Source organism: Rhinoderma darwinii, chromosome 10 (genome assembly GCF_050947455.1).
Source record: "Rhinoderma darwinii isolate aRhiDar2 chromosome 10, aRhiDar2.hap1, whole genome shotgun sequence".
In the NCBI taxonomy this organism is placed as follows: domain Eukaryota; kingdom Metazoa; phylum Chordata; class Amphibia; order Anura; family Rhinodermatidae; genus Rhinoderma; species Rhinoderma darwinii.
The window spans coordinates 5,052,399-5,075,787 of record NC_134696.1 but is presented as its reverse complement, the minus strand read 5'-3'; the positions used below and the strand labels follow the sequence as shown (position 1 = coordinate 5,075,787).

Genomic DNA, 23,389 nt, shown 5'->3' with positions numbered 1-23,389 from the left:
GGGCTTTGACAACATTAAAATTTTTGTAGTAGGGGGAGTGACTTTGACAACCATTCACTCCTTGCTGGGATAGGGGAGGGGCTTGGTTGTTGGTGACCCCAGATACATTTTGGGTAAATATTCATTGTATGTTTAGTAATGTAGACCCCTGGATTTGTATTTCAGGCGTCTTCACCGTCCCAGTATACGGAGGGCTACACCGTGTTTTATCGCCCTCACACTACATCAGATCCGGACTGGGAGAAGTGGAGTGTCGTTCCAGTGAATGTGAACAGCGTCCTGATTCCAGGTCTGCGCAGAGGGCTGAAGTACGAGTTCAAAGTGCGACCGTACGGATGGACGGTGTACGGCGCGGACAGTAACGTCAGACACATCCTGGTCCCTGATGAAGGTAAAACACAAGATTATTATAAGTGGGAGAAGTTCAGATCAGGAACGACACGTGACTAATAACGCGCTGCTCCAGGAACCTGCACATCACGCAGTCCTATATATATATATATCTTACAGGTGCACATGTGGTACACCCTGTCCTTACCCTACAAGATCCACACACTCCTCTCTGGAAATATTCTGTGCTGCTGGGGACACAACATTTATATACTGATTTCATTGGGTTGTCAAATCAACGGGAAAGAAGAAGGATCAGCTCCAGCATCATCATGTCCCAAAGACCTAAGACATATAACAGCGACCGCACATACACACATTCTCCACTAGACGGCGATAAATACCTGATATATAATAAAGTAACGTTCTGTTCCGAGACATCCACAAAAGTAACAATAACAACCAATAAGAGTCCCCCAAGTGTCAGCGTCATAATCCTGTACCCCAAGTGTCGGCGTCATAATCCTGTACCCCAAGTGTCAGCGTCATAATCCTGTACCCCAAGTGTCAGCGTCATAATCCTGTACCCCAAGTGACAGCGTCCTAATCCTGTACCCCAAGTGACAGCGTCCTAATCCTGTACCCCAAGTGACAGCGTCCTAATTCTGTACCCCAAGTGTCGGCGTCCTAATTCTGTACCCCAAGTGTCGGCGTCCTAATCCTGTACCCCAAGTGTCGGCGTCCTAATCCTGTACCCCAAGTGTCGGCGTCCTAATCCCGTACCCCAAGTGTCGGCGTCCTAATCCCGTACCCCAAGTGTCGGCGTCCTAATCCCGTACCCCAAGTGTCGGCGTCATAATCCCGTACCCCAAGTGTCGGCGTCATAATCCCGTACCCCAAGTGTCGGCGTCATAATCCCGTACCCCAAGTGTCGGCGTCATAACCTTGTGCCCCAAGTGTCAGCGTCCTAATCTTGTTCCCCAAGTGTCAGCGTCCTAATCCTGTTCCCCAAGTGTCAGCAGCCCAATCCTGTACCCCAAGTGTCAGCGTCCCAATGCTGTACCCGAAGTGTCAGCGTCCCAATCCTGTACCCCAAGTGTCAGCATCCCAATCCTGTACCCCAAGTGTCAGCGTCCCAATCCTGTACCCCAAGTGTCAGCGTCCCAATCCTGTACCCCAAGTGTCAGCGTCCCAATCCTGTACCCCAAGTGTCAGCGTCCCAATCCTGTACCCCAAGTGTCAGCGTCCCAATCCTGTACCCCAAGTGTCAGCGTCCCAATCCTGTACCCCAAGTGTCAGCGTCCCAATCCTGTACCCCAAGTGTCAGCGTCCCAATCCTGTACCCCAAGTGTCAGCGTCCCAATCCTGTACCCCAAGTGTCAGCGTCCCAATCCTGTACCCCAAGTGTCAGCGTATCATTATCCTGTACCCCAAGTGTCAGCGTCCCAATCCTGTACCCCAAGTGTCAGCGTATCATTATCCTGTACCCCAAGTGTCAGTGTATCATTATCCTGTACCCCAAGTGTCAGCATGTCATTATCCTGTACCCCAAGTGTCAGTGTATCATTATCCTGTACCCCAAGTGTCAGTGTATCATTATCCTGTACCCCAAGTGTCAGTGTATCATTATCCTGTACCCCAAGTGTCAGTGTCATTATCCTGTACCCCAAGTGTCGTTCTCATATGAATGGATCCTGTGTATATCGTATCATTTCCTCGCTCTGCGGTAATTTATATTCGCTGACGTGACACTGAATCTTTCTGCTGACGCTGGGTCTATGTGTCCTTCATCCATATGAGCCGCATCCTCCGCAGCGAAGCTCTACAGACCCCCCCCCCCCACACCCGTTATTCCAGCTATTCTATGAGGAAGGACTATCCTGTATTATGACTGGACGCCCCAGTCATTCTCGTGTTTCACTGAGGAGAAGAAAATGAATTGGAGGTTATGAGCGGAAACCGAGAATCGACATCAGGGTATGTTCACACGGCCTATTTACGGACGTAATTCGGGCGTTTTAACCCCCGAATTACATCCGAAAATGTGGCTAGTTAGCGTTGGCAAACATCTGCCCATTGAAAGCAATGGGCTGACGTTTGTCTGTTCACACGAGGCGTATATTTACGCGCCGCTGTCAAAAGTGCCTGTCACTTCTTCAGACGTAAATGGAGCCGTTTTCCATGGAAAACCAGCTCCAGCTACGTCCGTAATGGACGCGGCGTTCAAGCGCCTGCACGTGCCGTTACGGCTGAAGTGACAGGGCTGTTTTCTCCTGGAAACAGCCCCGTAATTTCGGCGGTTACGGACGCTGCCGTGTGAACATACCCTTATAATATTAAACCACCTGCAATCCACAGAACACGCGACGCTGCTCCGTCCAGGACTGACGCAGAACACGCCCGAGCTCACCCTCCCCCAGCAAAAAAAAAATGTTTTCACCCTGACCGAATTATTATGTCGCTTTGGAGGGATTCGCCTCAATAAGTCTTATGGCCCGGTAATAGCACAGCGTGGGGGGCGTCACAATGGTTCAACAAATATGTATAAACTTCTAATAGTTTGGAATTCCTGAAGAACCGCCACCTTGATAGTCGCGAGCGCCGGATTACCGGAACTTCACTGTAAATACAATAAACATTATAATCTGGGATCTAATGAAGACTTTCAAAGGTTTATAATTAAAACATCTGTCACCTTCTTCTGTACTTTGTGTGTTAAATCTCTCAGCTGAGGGTCTGTTACAATTGTATCCAGGACAGACATTCCTCTGTGAGGTAAACACAACGGCAGCACAAATCTCTCTTCTGTCCTGCTGGTTTGTTACAATGTATCAGTGCAGGTGAAATGTATCTGTTTGGAGTCCAGAATGATTATCTCACAGCGGATTTTCTAGACTGGATACAATTGTAACAAACCCTGAGCAGTGAGTAGTATTAGGTCTTTACAGGTTTTCAGCCTCTGGATGTAAATAAATGACGCCACGTCTTCTGCAATTTCCAGATGTGCTTTTCAGGCTAAACTGTGTGTGAACTGGGGGTGAGGGGTATAAATGGGGCTCAGATATTTAGTGAACCCCATTTTTGTCTGTTACTCGCAGTTCCTGGACATGCCCTACAGGACGTCAACATCACGGCGGTTGGCGGTGGCAACGGATCCGTCATCGTGAGCTGGGAACCTCCCCCGCAGGACGGTCACCATGGGAACATTAAAGCTTACAAGGTAAATCCAGGGGTACAGCGACCACAGATTCAAAGCCCCTCAGACGACCCCCCCAATGTTTATTCAGTATTGTAAAATCAGTAAATAGTCATTGGTCGCCCTCATCTGTCTCAGGGGGAAACGTTCTGTTGAGCAGTCCCTTCGTTTTATCTGTTCCTGGGAAAGCTGGGTGACTAGCATCATGCCTGCCGCAGCTCCTGGGGGTCATCCCTTCTGTTACATTGTGACACGTTTTATTACGACATTTCTTTTTGTTCTATCCGTGCCTGGGAAAGCTGGGTGACAGCAATAACTCTGCCATAACTGCTCCCAATAAGGTTGTCACCCAGCTTTCCCCAGTCTTGACAGGTAAATCTTAGTTGTGATGCAGTACAGAAGGAGGGGATCTCATTTACTATTTGGGTATATGGGAACGTTGGGTGACAACATATAAGTGTGTCATGAGGCGGCCATATTGGTTGTCACCCAGCTTTCCCAGAAGCAGATAAAACGACTGAACACGCAGAATACCCGGATGTTACGTCAGTTTTCCTGCCCGATGTGAAGGGAGAAATTCTCTGCTTAATGTCATTCAGATTGGACTTTTCTTTCCTGAACGGTGCAGTCTTTGTCGCGTCCGTTTTTTTTATACGGTCGGATATTAGCCGGTAAATCGTGTTCTGTCTCCGCACCTGACGGCCGCTCCGGCAGGATTTCTCTGATTTATGTTCAGAACTTATTACAATTACAAATCCTAATGTCTCGGGAGCAGGCGGTGGCGTCAGGCGGCGGCGTCAGGCGGTGGCAGGCGTCAATCACAGGTGATGGGTGAATCTTTATTAATTACATTGTCACATTCACTTCACATTAGCATTTACTTATGTGGAAGAGCGAAGAGATGAAGGAGCTCGGAATCGCTCTCAGCGGGGTGTGATTAGTTTCACCGCAGGGTAATGTCGCCGCCGTCGTGCGCAGCATCTCAGATGTCTGCACATAAATCGCACATCCACTTTATCACGACCAGCCCTGAACCGCTGCAACTTTCTAATATACTTTGTGTTTTGAAATCCTCTTCGTCATCAAGATCTCTGCTTGCTGTGTCAGTAAGTGGGAATGTTCTGTTTGACGTTCAATAACTGAAAACCTGTAAAGAATGGAATACTTTTTACAGCTGAGGGTTTGCTACAATGCATCTAGTTTAGCCAATGTGCAGCAGAAATCCCTCTCCTGTCCTGATCGTTTGTTACAATGTATCAGCGCAGGAATATGTATCAGTCTGGACTCCAGGCTGTTATAGAGATTGTCTGAATTGGATAAAATAGTTTTTAGGAACTTTTTATTCCACTTCATTTACATTAAATCTGTCCTGACTTTGTCCTGCTCACACTGCTGTGGTTTTGTTACAATGTATCAGTGTAGGTAAGCGTAATCATTCTGTATTCCGGGACAGCGAAAAGATTTTTGCTGGTGCTGAGTTTCCCCAGATGATTTCATGCAGTGATATATTGTAACAAATCCATCAGCTGTGTGAGCAGATCTAGGTCAGGAGCATTTGTCAGCCTATCCATGGGCACAATGCACCGTCTGCAGCTTTTTAATATACTTTGTGTTTCCATTCCTCATCATTTAAGATCTCTGCTTGCTGTCAATAAATGGAAACATGCTTTAGTTACAAAAACCTACCCTAGTCCTGCTCACACAGCTGACGGGCTTGTTATAAATCCATTGTAGTGCTTATTAATGAGATCTAGAAAGAAGTTTCCGCTAATATCCACTTGACATCTGATCCCGTCTGGTTATCCCTGTATTTTCCAGGACTATTCCTTTACGATAAACTTACAATAGGAGATACCACATAAGGATGGTATGTCTGATAAGAAGAGTTTGGCAGATAACAGTGAGCAATAGCTGGTATACTCACCTGATTTGGTTGCGCTGCAGGCACAACGCTGTTTGTCTCTTTAGGTCCCCAGTCGTATAGCGAATCCTCGTTTGCGAGACAAATGTAAAGAAATCAAAGATAAAATCGCGGACCATTGTGCGGCTGCGCTCCAGCTCAATAATCCAAAAGATGCGATAGAATGTAAAATACGGCGTTATTCGCAACCGCACTTTATAAAGGGGGTCAGACATCAAATAGCGACGCGTTTCGGGCTAACAGCGCCCGATCCTCAGACAACGGCATCATTGTGGGACAATGCTCAGGATGCAGATATTAGGCCGAGTTCACATGTAGCGTAAATACTGTGGATTTTCCGGCAAAGGATTTTGTTGCGGAAAATCGTCAGCATAATACAGTAGCAGCAGCGTGATGAGATAAAACAAATTTCCTCCACAAGCTGCATAAATGATGAGCGGAAAAAATGCTCAGAAATTGACATGCGGTGCAGTTTTTTATTCCGCAGCAGGTCAATTGTATTTGCATAATCACTGCGTATTTGTTGCGGGTTTTCCCCATTGAATTCAAGAGGGGGTTAATACCAAATAGCAGATGTTGCAAATTTTGCAGCGGAAAAGCTGCGATTCCACCGCAAAAATCGCAACTCTGAAAAATGAAAAAAACGTATACTTACCGAGAATTCTGTGCTTCTTCGTCCAGGCCGGCCTCCTAGGATGACGTTTCATCCCATGTGACCGCTGCAGCCAATCACAGGCCAATCACAGGCTGCAGCGGTCACATGGGATGAAACGTTATCGTGGCTACGTAAGTATGAAACTTTTTGTTTTTTCCGTCGCGGACATTCTGGCTGAACAACTGCACCACTATTTGATGCGGTGACCAGGTTGAATATGCTGTGTGCTTTTACACAGCGTATCTGCCCTGTGTGAACATAGCCTAAAGGGGGGAAAAAGGGCGTAAATACAGCCCATAATGGGCGGAGTTACAGGTTCAAAGAGTAAATATATCATGAATATATTAGTAGCCAATATACGTCTGTGATTAAACAGAAGGAGCGTCCTGATAGTAAATGTGATCACAAAGAACTGCGGGGATTTGTCATTAGGCTTCGTTCACATCTGGACTCCGTTCATGGGTTCTGTCTGAGCTTTCCATCAAGGGAACCATGAACGGAATCCAAACTGAAACAAATGGAAATCGTAGGTTTCCATTTGCATCACCATTGATTTCAATGGTGACGGATCCGGTGCAATTGGTTTCAGTTTGTCACCGTTGTGTAAGGGTTCTCTCGTTTGATGGAATCAATACCGTAGTCGACTGCGTTATTGATTCCGTAAAAACGAGGGAACCCTTACACAACGGTGACAAACTGAAACCAATTGCACCGGATCCGTCACCATTGAAATCAATGGTGAATCAAACGGAAACCTATGATTTGTGTTTGTCTCAGTCAGGGTTCCGTTCATTGTTCCCCCGATGGAAACCTCCGAAGGAACCCATGAACGGAGTCCAGACGCAGATGTAGCAACACTTTATAACAAATATAGAATAAATATAAAAATGTCAATAATACAAAAAAAATAAAAAATAAAAAATACAATATGTGTTGAATACAATGTGTCAGGCAGTCAGAATGTATTCAAGACGTATTTAGTATTTTTATTTAGTATTGTTTACATTTTTATATTTATTTTGATTTACATTTGTTATAAAGTGTTGCTACTCAACATCTCATGACAAATCCCCGCAGTTCTTTGTGATCACATTTACTATCAGGACGCTCCTTCTGTTCAATCACACACGTATATTGGCTACTAATATATTCATCAGATATTTACCCTTTGACCCATTTTGGGCTGTATTTACGCCCTTTTTCCCTTTTATATCTGCATCCTGAGCTTTCTTCCATTATGATCTCGTTGTCTGAGAATGGGGAGCTGTCACCCTAAAACACGTTACATGACTACGCGTTTCATACTTACATGGTGACACGTCCCTCTGCCGTCCTGCAGCCCGGCCCCCTGGGATGACGTTTCATCATATGTGACCGCTGCAGCCAATCACAGGCTGCAGCGGTCACATGGGATGAAACGTCATCCCAGGAGGCCGGCCTGGACAAAGCACAGAATTCTAGATAAGTATAAGATTTTTTTCTTTTTCTGAGTTGCGATTTTTGCAGAGCAAGCGCCGCTTTTCCGCCGCAAAAATCGCAACACCTGCTATTTGTTGCAGGTTTTACCTCCCAATTAAATTCAATGGGAAAAACCTGCAACAAAAAAGCAACGATTACGCAAATACAATTGACATGCTGCGGAATAAAAAATCGCACCGCAGGTCAATTTCTGAGCGTTTTTTCCGCTCCACATTTACACAGCGTGTCATCCTCACCGCTGCCACTGTATTTTATATCCTATCGCATCTTTTGATAATTGAACCGATATCCACACCTGGAGCCGCAGCCCCACGAACGTTCACGATTTTATCTTTGATTTATTATAAATGTATCTTTTGTGATTTTGTAGATTTGGTGCCTTGGCAATGAGACAATTCTTCAAAGTAACTGGACGGTGGACAGCGCGACCCGGAGCCTGGAGATTCCCATGTTGCCGGCGGGTATCAAATACCAGGTTCAGGTGGCGGCCGTGTACGATAGCGGAATGGGAGAGCTGAGTAACCCGAAATACATCTTTATTGGTAAGGAAATGGTGACGGGTATACAATCCTTAAAGGGACCCTCCACAGGGAATCTTGTGTTTGTGAGGCCCCACGATCAGTAGAAGGGCACCCTGCTCAGCGCTGCGCTCCTTTTGGGGTATCACTTGTCTGGATCTAATGTTGTCGGTCATAGGAAGTAATGGGCAATACATGGAAGTCTATGGGGGTGCCCTTGCCTTTAGCTTGGGTTGAGGTCTCTATGACTTGGGGTCTGGACGATGATGGCCTCGTAATGTAGAGTCCGGTCCGCAGAATTGGGTGTAATATTCTTTCCTCCTCAATGTTCCTCCTGTTTGCTCCTCATCCCGCAGATCCTCCTGTGGTGAAAGAAGACGCGCCGGATGGTGCCATTCCCCTGGATCTCATCCTCCAAGTTATAAAACACCCGGTCTTCATCGCCACCGTGGGTGGAGCTACCTGGCTTATGCTGATGGCGGCGGTCATCTACTTGTATCAGAGGAACTCGAAGCGTTACAGCAAAAAGAAACACAGCGGTGAGAGACATGTGATCACGTTCTGATGTCATAGTCGTGTATTATACTACAGAGTAGAGATATGTGTTAGTTATAAATGTATTGTTACAAGTCAGTAACCTAAACAAGATGATAGAACAGATATCATAAAGGGGGCGGGGCTGTGACAACCTCTCACACATGATATACAGGCTGGTTGTCAGTAGTAATAGATGAATAGCTGTTACTGTATATAAGATGTGTGGATCTCATGTCTGATCACAATGTAATTATATTATATATCAGTGATGTCAGTAACAGGAGGCGGGGCTGTGACAACCTCTCACACATGATATACAGGCTGGTTGTCAGTAGTAATAGATGAATAGCTGTTACTGTATATAAGATGTGTGGATCTCATGTCTGATCACAATGTAATTATATTATATATCAGTGATGTCAGTAACAGGGGGCGGGGCTGTGACAACCTCTCACACATAATATACAGGCTGGTGGTCAGTAGTAATAGATGAATAGCTGTTACTGTATATAAGATGTGTGGATCTCATGTCTGATCACAATGTAATTATATTATATATCAGGATGTCAGTAACATGGGGCGGGGCTGTGACAACCTCTCACACATGATATACAGGCTGGTTGTCAGTAGTAATAGATGAATAGCTGTTACTGTATATAAGATGTGTGGATCTCATGTCTGATCACAATGTAATTATATTATATATCAGTGATGTCAGTAACAGGGGGCGGGGCTGTGACAACCTCTCACACATGATATACAGGCTGGTTGTCAGTAGTAATAGATGAATAGCTGTTACTGTATATAAGATGTGTGGATCTCATGTCTGATCACAATGTAATTATATTATATATCAGTGATGTCAGTAACAGGGGGCGGGGCTGTGACAACCTCTCACACATGATATACAGGCTGGTTGTCAGTAGTAATAGATGAATAGCTGTTACTGTATATAAGATGTGTGGATCTCATGTCTGATCACAATGTAATTATATTATATATCAGTGATGTCAGTAACAGGGGGCGGGGCTGTGACAACCTCTCACACATGGTATACAGGCTGGTTGTCAGTAGTAATAGATGAATAGCTGTGACTGTATATAAGATGTGTGGATCTCATGTCTGATCACAATGTTATTATATTATATATCAGTGATGTCCGTAACGGGGCGGGGCTGTGACAACCTCTCACACATGATATACAGGCTGGTTGTCAGTAGTAATAGATGAATAGCTGTTACTGTATATAAGATGTGTGGATCTCATGTCTGATCACAATGTAATTATATTATATATCAGTGATGTCAGTAACAGGGGGCGGAGCTGTGACAACCTCTCACACATGGTATACAGGCTGGTTGTCAGTAGTAATAGATGAATAGCTGTTACTGTATATAAGATGTGTGGATCTCATGTCTGATCACAATGTAATTATATTATATATCAGTGATGTCCGTAACAGGAGGCGGGGCTGTGACAACCTCTCACACATGATATACAGGCTGGTTGTCAGTAGTAATAGATGAATAGCTGTTACTGTATATAAGATGTGTGGATCTCATGTCTGATCACAATGTAATTATATTATATATCAGTGATGTCAGTAACAGGGGGCGGGGCTGTGACAACCTCTCACACATAATATACAGGCTGGTGGTCAGTAGTAATAGATGAATAGCTGTTACTGTATATAAGATGTGTGGATCTCATGTCTGATCACAATGTAATTATATTATATATCAGTGATGTCAGTAACAGGGGGCGGAGCTGTGACAACCTCTCACACATGGTATACAGGCTGGTTGTCAGTAGTAATAGATGAATAGCTGTTACTGTATATAAGATGTGTGGATCTCATGTCTGATCACAATGTAATTATATTATATATCAGTGATGTCAGTAACAGGGGGCGGGGCTGTGACAACCTCTCACACATAATATACAGGCTGGTGGTCAGTAGTAATAGATGAATAGCTGTTACTGTGTATAAGATGTGTGGATCTCATGTCTGATCACAATGTAATTATATTATATATCAGTGATGTCAGTAACAGGGGGCGGAGCTGTGACAACCTCTCACACATGGTATACAGGCTGGTTGTCAGTAGTAATAGATGAATAGCTGTTACTGTATATAAGATGTGTGGATCTCATGTCTGATCACAATGTAATTATATTATATATCAGTGATGTCAGTAACAGGGGGCGGGGCTGTGACAACCTCTCACACATAATATACAGGCTGGTGGTCAGTAGTAATAGATGAATAGCTGTTACTGTGTAATGGCAGAAAGGAGGTGAAAGGAAAGTGAGCCCTAATCTACCCACCGCCCTGTCCCTGCCTACTTGCAACGACCCGCCCTAGGCGACGAGGTACAACTGGGCGGCGGTCCCTACGCTGTCTAAGTGCACAGGAAAACAAACAGGGAACACGCAAGGGAAGGGGCAGTAGCCACGGAACGCCACGAGGAAACGGAGCGGCGAACGAAAGTCAGGACCAGGACGAAGTGAGTACACCCAAGCGGGCACGGAGACAGAAGCAAGCCAGGGGCAAAGCAAGCAGGTCAAGCAGAACTGCAGCAAGGCAGAAGCACGGCAGAAGCAGGCTGGAGCAAGCAGCAGTGGGGCCAGGAATCCAAAAGAATTACAAGCACTGAGGGAGAGAACAGGGCAGGTACTAAAGGACAGGGGGCGGAGCTAACTCCGACAGACCAGGCCGCGATAGGCTCTCCCACTCCTGAGCCTGCCACCCTGGTTGGTGGGAGATGGTGTCAGTCGAACAGGTCTGGCCTCAGGTGTGGATTGATTAATCCCAGGAGTATACCTAGATGAAGTACCTGGCAGATCCCTAACAGTACTCCCCCTTTTATGAGGGGCCACCGGACCCTTACTAAGGGGACCCGGTTTAGTGGGGAAGAGAAGGTGGAACCTCCTGATCAATACCCCAGCGTGAACATCACGGGCAGGTACCCAAGTCCTCTCTTCCGGCCCGTATCCTCTCCAATGGACCAGGTACTGGAGGGAGCCCTGGACCATCCTACTGTCCATAATCTTGGCCACCTCGAATTCCACCCCCTCAGGGGTGAGAACGGGAACAGGAGGTATCCTCGAGGGGGACCAGGACGGGGAGCAGCGTTTAAGGAGGGAGGCATGGAAGACATCATGTATGCGAAAGGATGGGGGGAGCTCCAGACGGAAGGATACAGGGTTGAGGACTTCAATGATCTTATAAGGTCCAATAAATCGGGGAGCAAACTTCCTGGACGGGACCTTAAGGCGCAAGTTCCTGGACGACAACCAGACCAAATCCCCGACGACAAACCGGGGGTTAGCAGAACGTCTACTATCCGCCTGAATCTTTTGTGCGCTCTGGGACGCCTCTAGGTTCTTCTGAACCTGGGCCCAGACAGTGCACAGTTCCCGATGAACATCCTCTACCTCAGGATTATTGGAACAACCAGGGGAGACGGAGGAGAACCTTGGGTTAAACCCGAAATTACAGAAAAACGGGGAGACCCCTGACGAGTTACTGACCCGGTTATTCAGGGAAAATTCAGCAAGGGGAAGGAATGAGACCCAATCGAATTGACAGTCAGAGATGAAACACCTTAAATATTGTTCCAGGGATTGGTTGGTCCTTTCCGTTTGGCCATTAGTTTCGGGATGGAAGGCGGAGGAGAAGGACAGATCAATCTCCAACTTTTTACAAAAAGCTCTCCAAAATAAGGAAACAAATTGTACCCCTCTGTCAGAAACGATATTGACTGGGGCCCCATGGAGACGCAGGATGTGTTTCACAAACAAAGAAGCTAACGTCTTGGCGTTAGGTAGCTTCTTAAGGGGCACAAAGTGGCACATCTTGCTGAAGCGGTCGACTACCACCCACACCACCGACTTGCCCTGAGATGGAGGCAAATCGGTGATAAAATCCATGGAGATATGGGTCCAAGGTCTCTGGGGAATGGGCAAGGAACGTAGTAGGCCCGCAGGTCGGGACCTAGGAGTTTTGGACCTAGCGCAAACCTCACAAGCGGCGACGTAAGCCCTAACGTCTTTAGGCAACCCAGGCCACCAATAGTTTCTGGTAATGAGGTGTTTGGTGCCCAAGATGCCAGGATGACCGGATAGAGCGGAGTCATGGTTTTCCCTGAGTACCCTCAGCCGGTATTGCAGGGGAACAAACAGTTTGTCCCCAGGGACGTTCCCGGGAGCTGCACCCTGATCAGCCGCGATATCAGAAGCTAAATCAGAATCCGTGGCAGAGACGATTATACCAGGGGGTAAAATACAAGCAGGATCCTTCTCGGAAGGAGGATTGGCCATGAAACTACGTGACAGAGCATCAGCCTTAATATTCTTGGACCCAGCCCTATAGGTAACCAAGAAATTAAATCTGGTAAAGAATAGTGCCCACCGAGCTTGTCTAGGATTAAGCCTCCGGGCCGATTCTAGGAAAACCAGATTCTTGTGATCCGTAAGGACCGTTACCTGGTGTCTGGCCCCCTCCAGGAAGTGCCGCCACTCCTCAAAAGCCCATTTAATGGCTAGAAGTTCGCGGTTGCCAATATCATAGTTACTCTCCGTGGGCGAAAACTTCCTAGAGAAGTAAGCACAGGGGCGGAGATGGGTGAGGGAGCTGGTACCCTGGGACAAGACGGCCCCCACTCCCACCTCGGAAGCGTCAACCTCCACAATAAATGGCTCCTCTTGGTTGGGCTGAATCAGCACGGGGGCCGAGATAAAGCACTTCTTGAGAGTCTCAAAGGCCTGGACGGCCTCAGGGGGCCAGTGGAGGACATCAGCACCCTTGCGGGTAAGGTCCGTAAGAGGCTTAGCGACGACCGAGAAGTTGGCAATAAATCTCCTGTAATAGTTGGCGAACCCTAAAAAACACTGTAACGCCTTAAGGGAGGCAGGTTGGACCCATTCCGCCACAGCCTGAACCTTGGCAGGGTCCATGCGGAATTCATGAGGAGTGAGGATTTGCCCTAAAAATGGTATCTCCTGTACCCCAAAGACACATTTTTCAGTCTTAGCAAACAGATTATTCTCCCGAAGGACCTGGAGCACCTTCCTGACATGCTCCACGTGGGAGGACCAGTCCTTGGAAAACACCAGTATGTCATCAAGGTACACAACAAGAAAATTACCCAGGTACTCTCTCAGGATTTCATTAATAAAATTCTGGAAGACAGCAGGGGCATTACACAACCCAAAGGGCATGACCAGGTATTCGAAATGACCCTCGGGTGTGTTGAACGCAGTTTTCCACTCATCCCCCTCTTTGATGCGGATAAGGTTATATGCCCCCCGTAGATCGAACTTAGAAAACCATTGGGCTCCCTGAACCTGATTAAAAAGATCCGGAATCAAAGGAAGTGGGTACTGGTTCCTTACGGTGACCTTATTCAGGTTACGATAATCAATGCACGGCCTAAGACCACCATCCTTCTTCCCCACGAAGAAGAAGCCAGCACCTACAGGAGAAGTCGAGGGGCGAATGAAACCCTTGGCCAGGCATTCTTGGATATACACCCTCATAGCTTCACGTTCAGGACATGAAAGATTAAATATCCTACCCTTAGGAAGCTTGGCACCAGGCACCAAATCGATAGCGCAATCGTAATCTCTATGGGGGGGGCAACACCTCGGAGGCCTCCTTAGAAAACACATCGGCGAAGTCCTGAACAAACTCAGGAAGCGTGTTTACCTCCTCCCGGGGAGAAATAGAGTTAACAGAAAGACATGACATAAGACATTCACTACCCCATTTGGTGAGATCCCCAGTATTCCAATCAAACGTGGGATTATGCAACTGCAACCAGGGAAGGCCTAAAACCAGATCAGACGATAATCCCTGCATCACCAGTACAGAGCACTGCTCCAAATGCATGGAGCCAACCAGGAGTTCAAAAACAGGGGTATGCTGAGTAAAATAACCATTAGCAAGGGGAGTTGAGTCGATACCTACTACAGGGATAGGATAAGGTAAATCAATACAAGGCATCTTTAGAGACATAGCAAATTCCACAGACATGATATTAGCAGATGAGCCAGAATCCACGAAAGCACTGCCCGTGGCAGACCGGCCAGCAAACGAGACCTGAAAGGGAAGCAAAATTTTATTGCGTTTCACATTAACGGGAAATACCTGTGCGCCCAAGTGACCTCCCCGATGATCACTTAGGCGCGGAAGTTTTCCGGCTTCTTATTCTTGCGCCTGGGACAGGTGTTCAGTAGATGCTTGTCGTCCCCACAGTAGAAGCAGAGACCATTCATTCTGCGAAACTCCCTACGTTGTCGAGGGGACATGGAGGCCCCGAGTTGCATAGGTACCTCCGAGTCCTCCGTGGAGGGGCGAGGAGACGGGACCTCGGGGGGAATCGCAGAAAAGTCAGAGGGGAGCACACTGAAGCGTTCTAGCTGACGTTCCCTGAGACGTCGGTCAAGTCGTACTGCTAGGGCCATAACCTGGTCAAGGGAGTCAGACGAGGGGTAGCTAACCAGCAGATCCTTCAGGGCGTCAGATAATCCTAACCTAAACTGGCACCTTAGGGCCGGATCGTTCCACTGAGAAGCTACGCACCACTTCCTAAAATCCGAACAGTATTCCTCAACCGGTCTCCTACCCTGACGTAAGGTCACCAGCTGACTCTCGGCTAAGGCAGTCCTGTCAGTCTCGTCGTAAATGAGGCCGAGGGCAGAGAAAAAACGATCAACAGAGGAAAGTTCAGGGGCGTCAGGAGCCAAGGAGAAGGCCCACTCTTGGGGCCCTTCCTGGAGTCGGGATATGATGATACCCACCCGCTGGTTCTCGGAACCTGAGGAGTGGGGCTTTAGGCGGAAATACAGTCTGCAACTCTCCCGGAAGGAGAGAAACGTCTTACGGTCCCCTGAGAACCGGTCAGGTAACTTGAGGTCGGGTTCTAGAGGTGAGGTGAGGGGTACTACTAAAGCAGCGTCACCCTGATTGACCCTTTGGGCCAGGGCCTGGACCTGTAGGGAGAGGCCCTGCATCTGCTGGGTCAGGGTCTCAAGGGGGTCCATGATAGCGTCAGCGTAGGAGAAATGGTAGACTAGGTAAGGGCTTGTAATTATGTAATGGCAGAAAGGAGGTGAAAGGAAAGTGAGCCCTAATCTACCCACCGCCCTGTCCCTGCCTACTTGCAACGACCCGCCCTAGGCGACGAGGTACAACTGGGCGGCGGTCCCTACGCTGTCTAAGTGCACAGGAAAACAAACAGGGAACACGCAAGGGAAGGGGCAGTAGCCACGGAACGCCACGAGGAAACGGAGCGGCGAACGAAAGTCAGGACCAGGACGAAGTGAGTACACCCAAGCGGGCACGGAGACAGAAGCAAGCCAGGGGCAAAGCAAGCAGGTCAAGCAGAACTGCAGCAAGGCAGAAGCACGGCAGAAGCAGGCTGGAGCAAGCAGCAGTGGGGCCAGGAATCTAAAAGAATTACAAGCACTGAGGGAGAGAACACAGCAGGTAATAAAGGACAGGGGGCGGAGCTAACTCCGACAGACCAGGCCGCGATAGGCTCTCCCACTCCTGAGCCTGCCACCCTGGTTGGTGGGAGATGGTGTCAGTCGAACAGGTCTGGCCTCAGGTGTGGATTGATTAATCCCAGGAGTATACCTAGATGAAGTACCTGGCAGATCCCTAACATACTGTATATAAGATGTGTGGATCTCATGTCTGATCACAATGTAATTATATTATATATCAGGATGTCAGTAACATGGGGCGGGGCTGTGACAACCTCTTACACATGATATACAGGCTGGTTGTCAGTAGTAATAGATGAATAGCTGTTACTGTATATAAGATGTGTGGATCTCATGTCTGATCACAATGTAATTATATTATATATCAGTGATGTCAGTAACAGGGGGCGGGGCTGTGACAACCTCTCACACATGATATACAGGCTGGTTGTCAGTAGTAATAGATGAATAGCTGTTACTGTATATAAGATGTGTGGATCTCATGTCTGATCACAATGTAATTATATTATATATCAGTGATGTCAGTAACAGGGGGCGGGGCTGTGACAACCTCTCACACATGGTATACAGGCTGGTTGTCAGTAGTAATAGATGAATAGCTGTTACTGTATATAAGATGTGTGGATCTCATGTCTGATCACAATGTTATTATATTATATATCAGTGATGTCCGTAACGGGGCGGGGCTGTGACAACCTCTCACACATGATATACAGGCTGGTTGTCAGTAGTAATAGATGAATAGCTGTTACTGTATATAAGATGTGTGGATCTCATGTCTGATCACAATGTAATTATATTATATATCAGTGATGTCAGTAACAGGGGGCGGAGCTGTGACAACCTCTCACACATGGTATACAGGCTGGTTGTCAGTAGTAATAGATGAATAGCTGTTACTGTATATAAGATGTGTGGATCTCATGTCTGATCACAATGTAATTATATTATATATCAGTGATGTCAGTAACAGGGGGCGGGGCTGTGACAACCTCTCACACATGATATACAGGCTGGTTGTCAGTAGTAATAGATGAATAGCTGTTACTGTATATAAGATGTGTGGATCTCATGTCTGATCACAATGTAATTATATTATATATCAGTGATGTCAGTAACAGGGGGCGGGGCTGTGACAACCTCTCACACATGATATGCAGGCTGGTTGTCAGTAGTAATAGATGAATAGCTGTTACTGTATATAAGATGTGAGGATCTCATGTCTGATCACAATGTAATTATATTATATATCAGTGATGTCAGTAACAGGGGGCGGAGCTGTGACAACCTCTCACACATGATATACAGGCTGGTTGTCAGTAGTAATAGATGAATAGCTGTTACTGTATATAAGATGTGAGGATCTCATGTCTGATCACAATGTAATTATATTATATATCAGTGATGTCAGTAACAGGGGGCGGGGCTGTGACAACCTCTCACACATGATATACAGGCTGGTTGTCAGTAGTAATAGATGTTACTGTAGTATAATATAAACACATTGATGGGGTAATGGGGCAGCTACGTGTTTTTGGGTGTAGTTGTCCTTTGCTGGTAACTTTCCTTTTCTTTTTTAGGCCTTTATCGGTTTGCAAGTGAGGACACCATCATTAAACACAGGTAGGAGAGCGGCCATTTTATTTTTCGGGGTAACTTTGCACCATCTAGTGGTCACATGAAAGAGAAACAAAATATTTATTTACAGGGAAAAACCACTCAAGGGGATCCAGTCTAATGACATAATAAACTCCTGCAACTTTCTAATATACTTGAGGTTTTAAGTCCTTACCGTTTTTTCGATCTCTGCTTGCTGTCACTGATTTGGAACATTCTTGTTTACATCCAAAGGCTGAAAACCAATAATACTTCTAACAGATGATAGTTTGTTACAATTGTATCCAGGCTTGACAATCATTGTGAGCTAAGAACATCAGCATAAATCTATCTCCTGTACTAAATGTTACAATGTATCAGTACGGGTTACATTTATCAGTCTGGAGTCCAAGCTGTTTAATTCACAGAGGAAAATCTAGACTGGATACAACTGTAACAAACCCTCAGCTGTGAGAAGTATTAGGTCAGGATTAGTTTTCAACCATTCACTGACCGGAAACAGAAATCTTGTAAATGGTGAGGAGTTTGAGCACAAAGTATATTAGAAAATTGCAGAAGTTTTCATTGGTTAATCTTCTGTGCAGGTGAAGCAGCGGTGCTGGGTGATGTCCCCCTCCTCATAGACCACATAATAGGATCAGGAAGGCTCCTCCGCAGTCGGAGTGCACCGCGCCGCGAGACGTCCCAGCATTGTGCGCGGCAGACAGGCCATAACTCATCAAGAAATATCAGCGCAGAAATGAGTTTGTGGCAGCGCCATTTACCGGCTATAAAATATCGTTCTGTTCCAGCGATTCCTCCGCTCAATAAGACTCATTTGCGTTTGTCCTTCACAGGCGGCTGTAAATTGTGGTCTGGGGAGATATAGTGCAATGTACACTGTGTGTGACACGACTCCCGCAGAGACACTTTACATCTAACCGGTGCTGAAATCTGAGTGACCGCCTGAGAGGGAGCACCCCCCCCCCGACTTCTTTACTGATCACAATAAGGCCGCACAATTGATAATATTTAAAGGGACCTTGTCAGTTACAGATGTCCTAACAACACTCAACTAGAGGGCCCATTAAGCTGCCATACAGCCTGTATTATACGCCAGAGCTGCACTCACTATTCTGCTGGTGGAGTCACTGTGTACATACATTACATTACTTATCCTGTACTGATCCTGAGTTACATCCTGTACTATACTCCAGAGCTGCACTCACTATTCTGCTGGTGGAGTTACAGTGTACATACATTACATTACTTATCCTGTACTGATCCTGAGTTATATCCTGTATTATACTCCAGAGCTGCACTCACTATTCTGCTGGTGGAGTCACTGTGCACATACATTACATTACTTATCCTGTACTGATCCTGAGTTACATCCTGTATTATACTCCAGAGCTGCACTCACTATTCTGCTGGTGGAGTCCCTGTGTACATACATTACATTACATTACATTACTTATCCTGTACTGATCCTGAGTTATATCCTGTATTATACTCCAGAGCTGCACTCACTATTCTGCTGGTGGAGTCACTGTACATACATTACATTACTTATCCTGTACTGATCCTGAGTTACATCCTGTATTATACTCCAGAGCTGCACTCACTACTCTGCTGGTGGAGTCACTGTGTACATACATTACATTACTTATCCTGTACTGATCCTGAGTTATATCCTGTATTATACTCCAGAGCTGCACTCACTATTCTGCTGGTGGAGTCACTGTGTACATACATTACATTACTTATCCTGTACTGATCCTGAGTTATATCCTGTATTATACTCCAGAGCTGCACTCACTATTCTGCTGGTGGAGTCCCTGTGTACATACATTACATTACATTACATTACTTATCCTGTACTGATCCTGAGTTATATCCTGTATTATACTCCAGAGCTGCACTCACTATTCTGCTGGTGGAGTCCCTGTGTACATACATTACTTATCCTGTACTGATCCTGAGTTACATCCTGTATTATACTCCAGAGCTGCACTCACTATTCTGCTGGTGGAGTCACTGTGCACATACATTACATTACTTATCCTGTACTGATCCTGAGTTATATCCTGTATTATACTCCAGTGCTGTACTCACTATTCTGCTGGTGGAGTCACTGTGCACATACATTACATTACTTATCCTGTACTGATCCTGAGTTGCATCCTGTTTTATACTCCAGAGCTGTACTCACTATTCTGCTGGTGGAGTCACTGTGCACATACATTACATTACTTATCCTGTACTGATCCTGAGTTACAGCCTGTATTACATTACAACACGCTTGTGGACAGACACTCCTTTAGAGGAGCGCCTATAGTGCAGGGGGCAGTTACATTGGTGTAAAGAGGACACTTCAGAAAATGCAAATCACCAGAGTGAGCTGTGTGCAGACATTGAACAAGCAGGGAATGCTGGGAGATTTCAGCTCTGAAGGCTGCAGACTTTCAAACATTGTAGGGGCGCAGGGGCTGCTGTGTACCCCATATTTATATAATAATCTTTCACACAGGATGGACACAAGTGACTCTCCTTGGCTCTCAAACACCTGGAAATCCGCCTCATGTTCCAGAAACTACAGCAGCACGACCAGTATGAACAGCCAGTTACTGTGGATGGAGAACAAGGACGCGGCCGACTTCCATAAATCCAGTATGTGCAGCATTTCCCAGTAACATGGTAACCACTTGAATGGTGGAAGTTGCATTACTAGGCAGATTTGCTTTTCAGGGTTTTGGGAAAGCTGGGTGATCATGCCTGTAGAGGCCGCACTGGAGGACGTATTAATTGTCACAGTTTTCCCATTAAAATATAACTAATAAGTGTCTGAAATAATTGTGAACACATTGAGGACAACTTAAGGACTTGGGGATTTTCATATATATATATCTCGTATGTATCCCAGACCTGATATAACGATATCGGATCATTTGATCGTCAGCCGTCCAGACCCCAGGGTGTGAGCTGTGTCGCCCGTGTTTTCCAGCTCGGGATCTTCTCATTGCAGAGTCTTGTTAGTGCCAACACAGCAAAAACTTGAATTGAGTTGCGCAGATTTTCCTCGTTCGGATCTGGACGTTGGATTTTTTCCAGAAAATTGTAGCTGATAATTTAGTGCATTTCATTAAACTCAGGATGTGAATTACTAATACTGACGGGCGAGTGGTGGAGGCTGCAGAGGAGTAATATTGTGTTCGTGTCACCCGGACTGTTCTTCATTCACACTGCATGCGCTATTTATCAGTATAATGGTGAAGACTAGAGCTGCAGTACTCATGTGCAACCACCAGGGGCAGTGAAATTATTAATTATGTATGTGGGGGTATGTAATACTGTTACTGATAGTCAAATACACTGCATTAAATACATTACACACTGACACTGGGGGACAGGATAATGACACGTGGACACTTGGGGGACAGGATAATGACATGTGGACACTTAGGGTGCAGAATAATGACATGTGGACACTTGGGGTGCAGGATAATGACACGCTGACACTTGGGGGTCCTGTATTTCTGTTTATAATTTTTACATCCTTCCTCTGCAGCCATGTCATTTGAGCGTAAAAGTGAAGGCAGTCGCAGTCAGATAATCCCGCTGGTTCCGGATAGCGGCATGTACGGAGCGCTATATGTGGATCTCCCTGGAAAGGACTTGACAACATTCCAGTGCTCCTCACCTGTCAGACCCCCCGGGATGGGGATTAGTTCTAAGTCTGGGATACCTCTAGGACTGTACGATCACAGCCTGTTCCCACACTGTCATGGCAGTGCTAACAACCTCACACATGGAGGCGCAAGGAATAAGATATTTGGAAAACCTGTGGTCCCTGTACCACCACATGTGGTCCTAAAAGAGCCCTGGAGCTATAATCTCAAAAGAGGTAATCGGGAAAATATATTGAAGGTGGAGGTACTATACTGCACTATGGAGAGGGGAGGTGGAGGTATTATACTGCACTGCAGAGAGGGGAGGTGGATATACTATACTATACTGCACTGCAGAGAGGGGAGGTGGAGGTACTATACTGCACTACGGAGAGGGGAGGTGGAGATACTATACTGCACTACGGAGAGGGGAGGTGGATATACTATACTGCACTGCAGAGAGGGGAGGTGGAGGTACTATACTGCACTGCGGAGAGGTGGAGGTACTATACTGCACTGCAGACAGGGGAGGTGGAGGTACTATACTGCACTGCAGAGAGGGGAGGTGGAGGTACTATACTTCACTGCAGAGAGGGGAGGTGGAGGTACTATACTGCAGTGCGGAGAGGGGAGGTGGAGGTACTATACTGCACTGCAGAGAGGGGAGGTGGAGGTACTATACTGCACTGTGGAGAGGGGAGGTGGAGGTACTATACTGCAGTGTGGAGAGGGGAGGTGGAGGTACTATACTGCACTGTAGAGAGGGGAGGTGGAGGTACTATACTGCACTTCAGAGAGGGGAGGTGGAGGTACTATACTGCACTGCAGAGAGGGGAGGTGGAGGTACTATACTGCAGTGCGGAGAGGGGAGGTGGAGGTACTATACTGCACTGTAGAGAGGGGAGGTGGAGGTACTATACTGCACTTCAGAGAGGGGAGGTGGAGGTACTATACTGCACTGCAGAGAGGAGGTGGAGGTACTATACTGCACTGTAGAGAGGGGAGGTGGAGGTACTATACTGCACTGCAGAGAGGGGAGGTGGAGGTACTATACTGCACTGCAGAGAGGGGAGGTGGAGGTACTATACTGCACTGCGGAGAGGGGAGGTGGAGGTACTATACTGCACTGCAGAGAGGGGAGGTGGAGGTACTATAATGCAGAGAGGAGAGGTGGAGGTACTATACTGCACTGCAGGGAGGTGGAGGTACTATACTGCACTGCAGAGAGGGGAGGTGGAGGTACTATACTGCACTGCGGAGAGGGGAGGTGGAGGTACTATACTGCACTGCGGAGAGGGGAGTTGGAGGTACTATACTGCACTGCGGAAAGGGGAGGTGAAGGTACTATACTGCACTGCGGAGGGGAGGTGGAGGTACTATAATGCAGAGAGGAGAGGTGGAGGTACTATACTGCACTGCAGGGAGGTGGAGGTGGAGGTACTATACTGCATTGCAGAGAGGGGAGGTGGAGGTACTATACTGCACTGCAGGGAGGTGGAGGTACTATACTGCACTGCGGAGAGGGGAGGTGGAGGTACTATACTGCGGAGAGGGGAGTTGGAGGTACTATACTGCACTGCGGAGAGGGGAGGTACTATACTGCACTGCGGAGAGGGGAGTTGGAGGTACTATACTGCACTGCGGAGAGGGGAGGTGGAGGTACTATACTGCACTGCGGAGAGGGGAGGTGGAGCTACTGTTTTGATCTTCAGAGCTCACACTCTACCTCTGCTCAGCTGAACAATCCCATTAACCCCTTAGCCCAAATTCCATTGTATTAAGTTGCCTGCCAGATCCGCCTTCCTCTGATTTCTCCTGTCAGATTGATCATTTTTATTGAGATAATGACCCAGTCTTTTATTTTGTACCCACAGAGCTGCATCATGTGAATAGCGCCCCTTTGTCCCCCTATTTCCAGGCAGAGAGCGGCAGTTTTCCCAGTGTGAAGAACGTAGATGGTAACCCAGAAAGAAAAGG

General features: G+C 46.8%; 1 protein-coding gene across 2 annotated transcripts in view; it reads left to right on the top strand.

The window, feature by feature from the left end:
• Positions 1-23,389, top strand: part of ROBO4 (roundabout guidance receptor 4) — a 74,260-nt gene that overhangs the window by 20,927 nt on the left and 29,944 nt on the right. For both annotated transcript variants that reach the window (XM_075839208.1, XM_075839209.1), the window contains exons 8-15: positions 166-391; positions 3,429-3,550; positions 7,952-8,123; positions 8,456-8,638; positions 17,729-17,771; positions 20,275-20,414; positions 21,313-21,648; positions 23,287-23,388. In XM_075839208.1, the coding sequence (XP_075695323.1) occupies positions 166-391; positions 3,429-3,550; positions 7,952-8,123; positions 8,456-8,638; positions 17,729-17,771; positions 20,275-20,414; positions 21,313-21,648; positions 23,287-23,388 (1,324 nt within the window). The remainder of the gene's footprint in view (positions 1-165; positions 392-3,428; positions 3,551-7,951; positions 8,124-8,455; positions 8,639-17,728; positions 17,772-20,274; positions 20,415-21,312; positions 21,649-23,286; position 23,389) is intronic.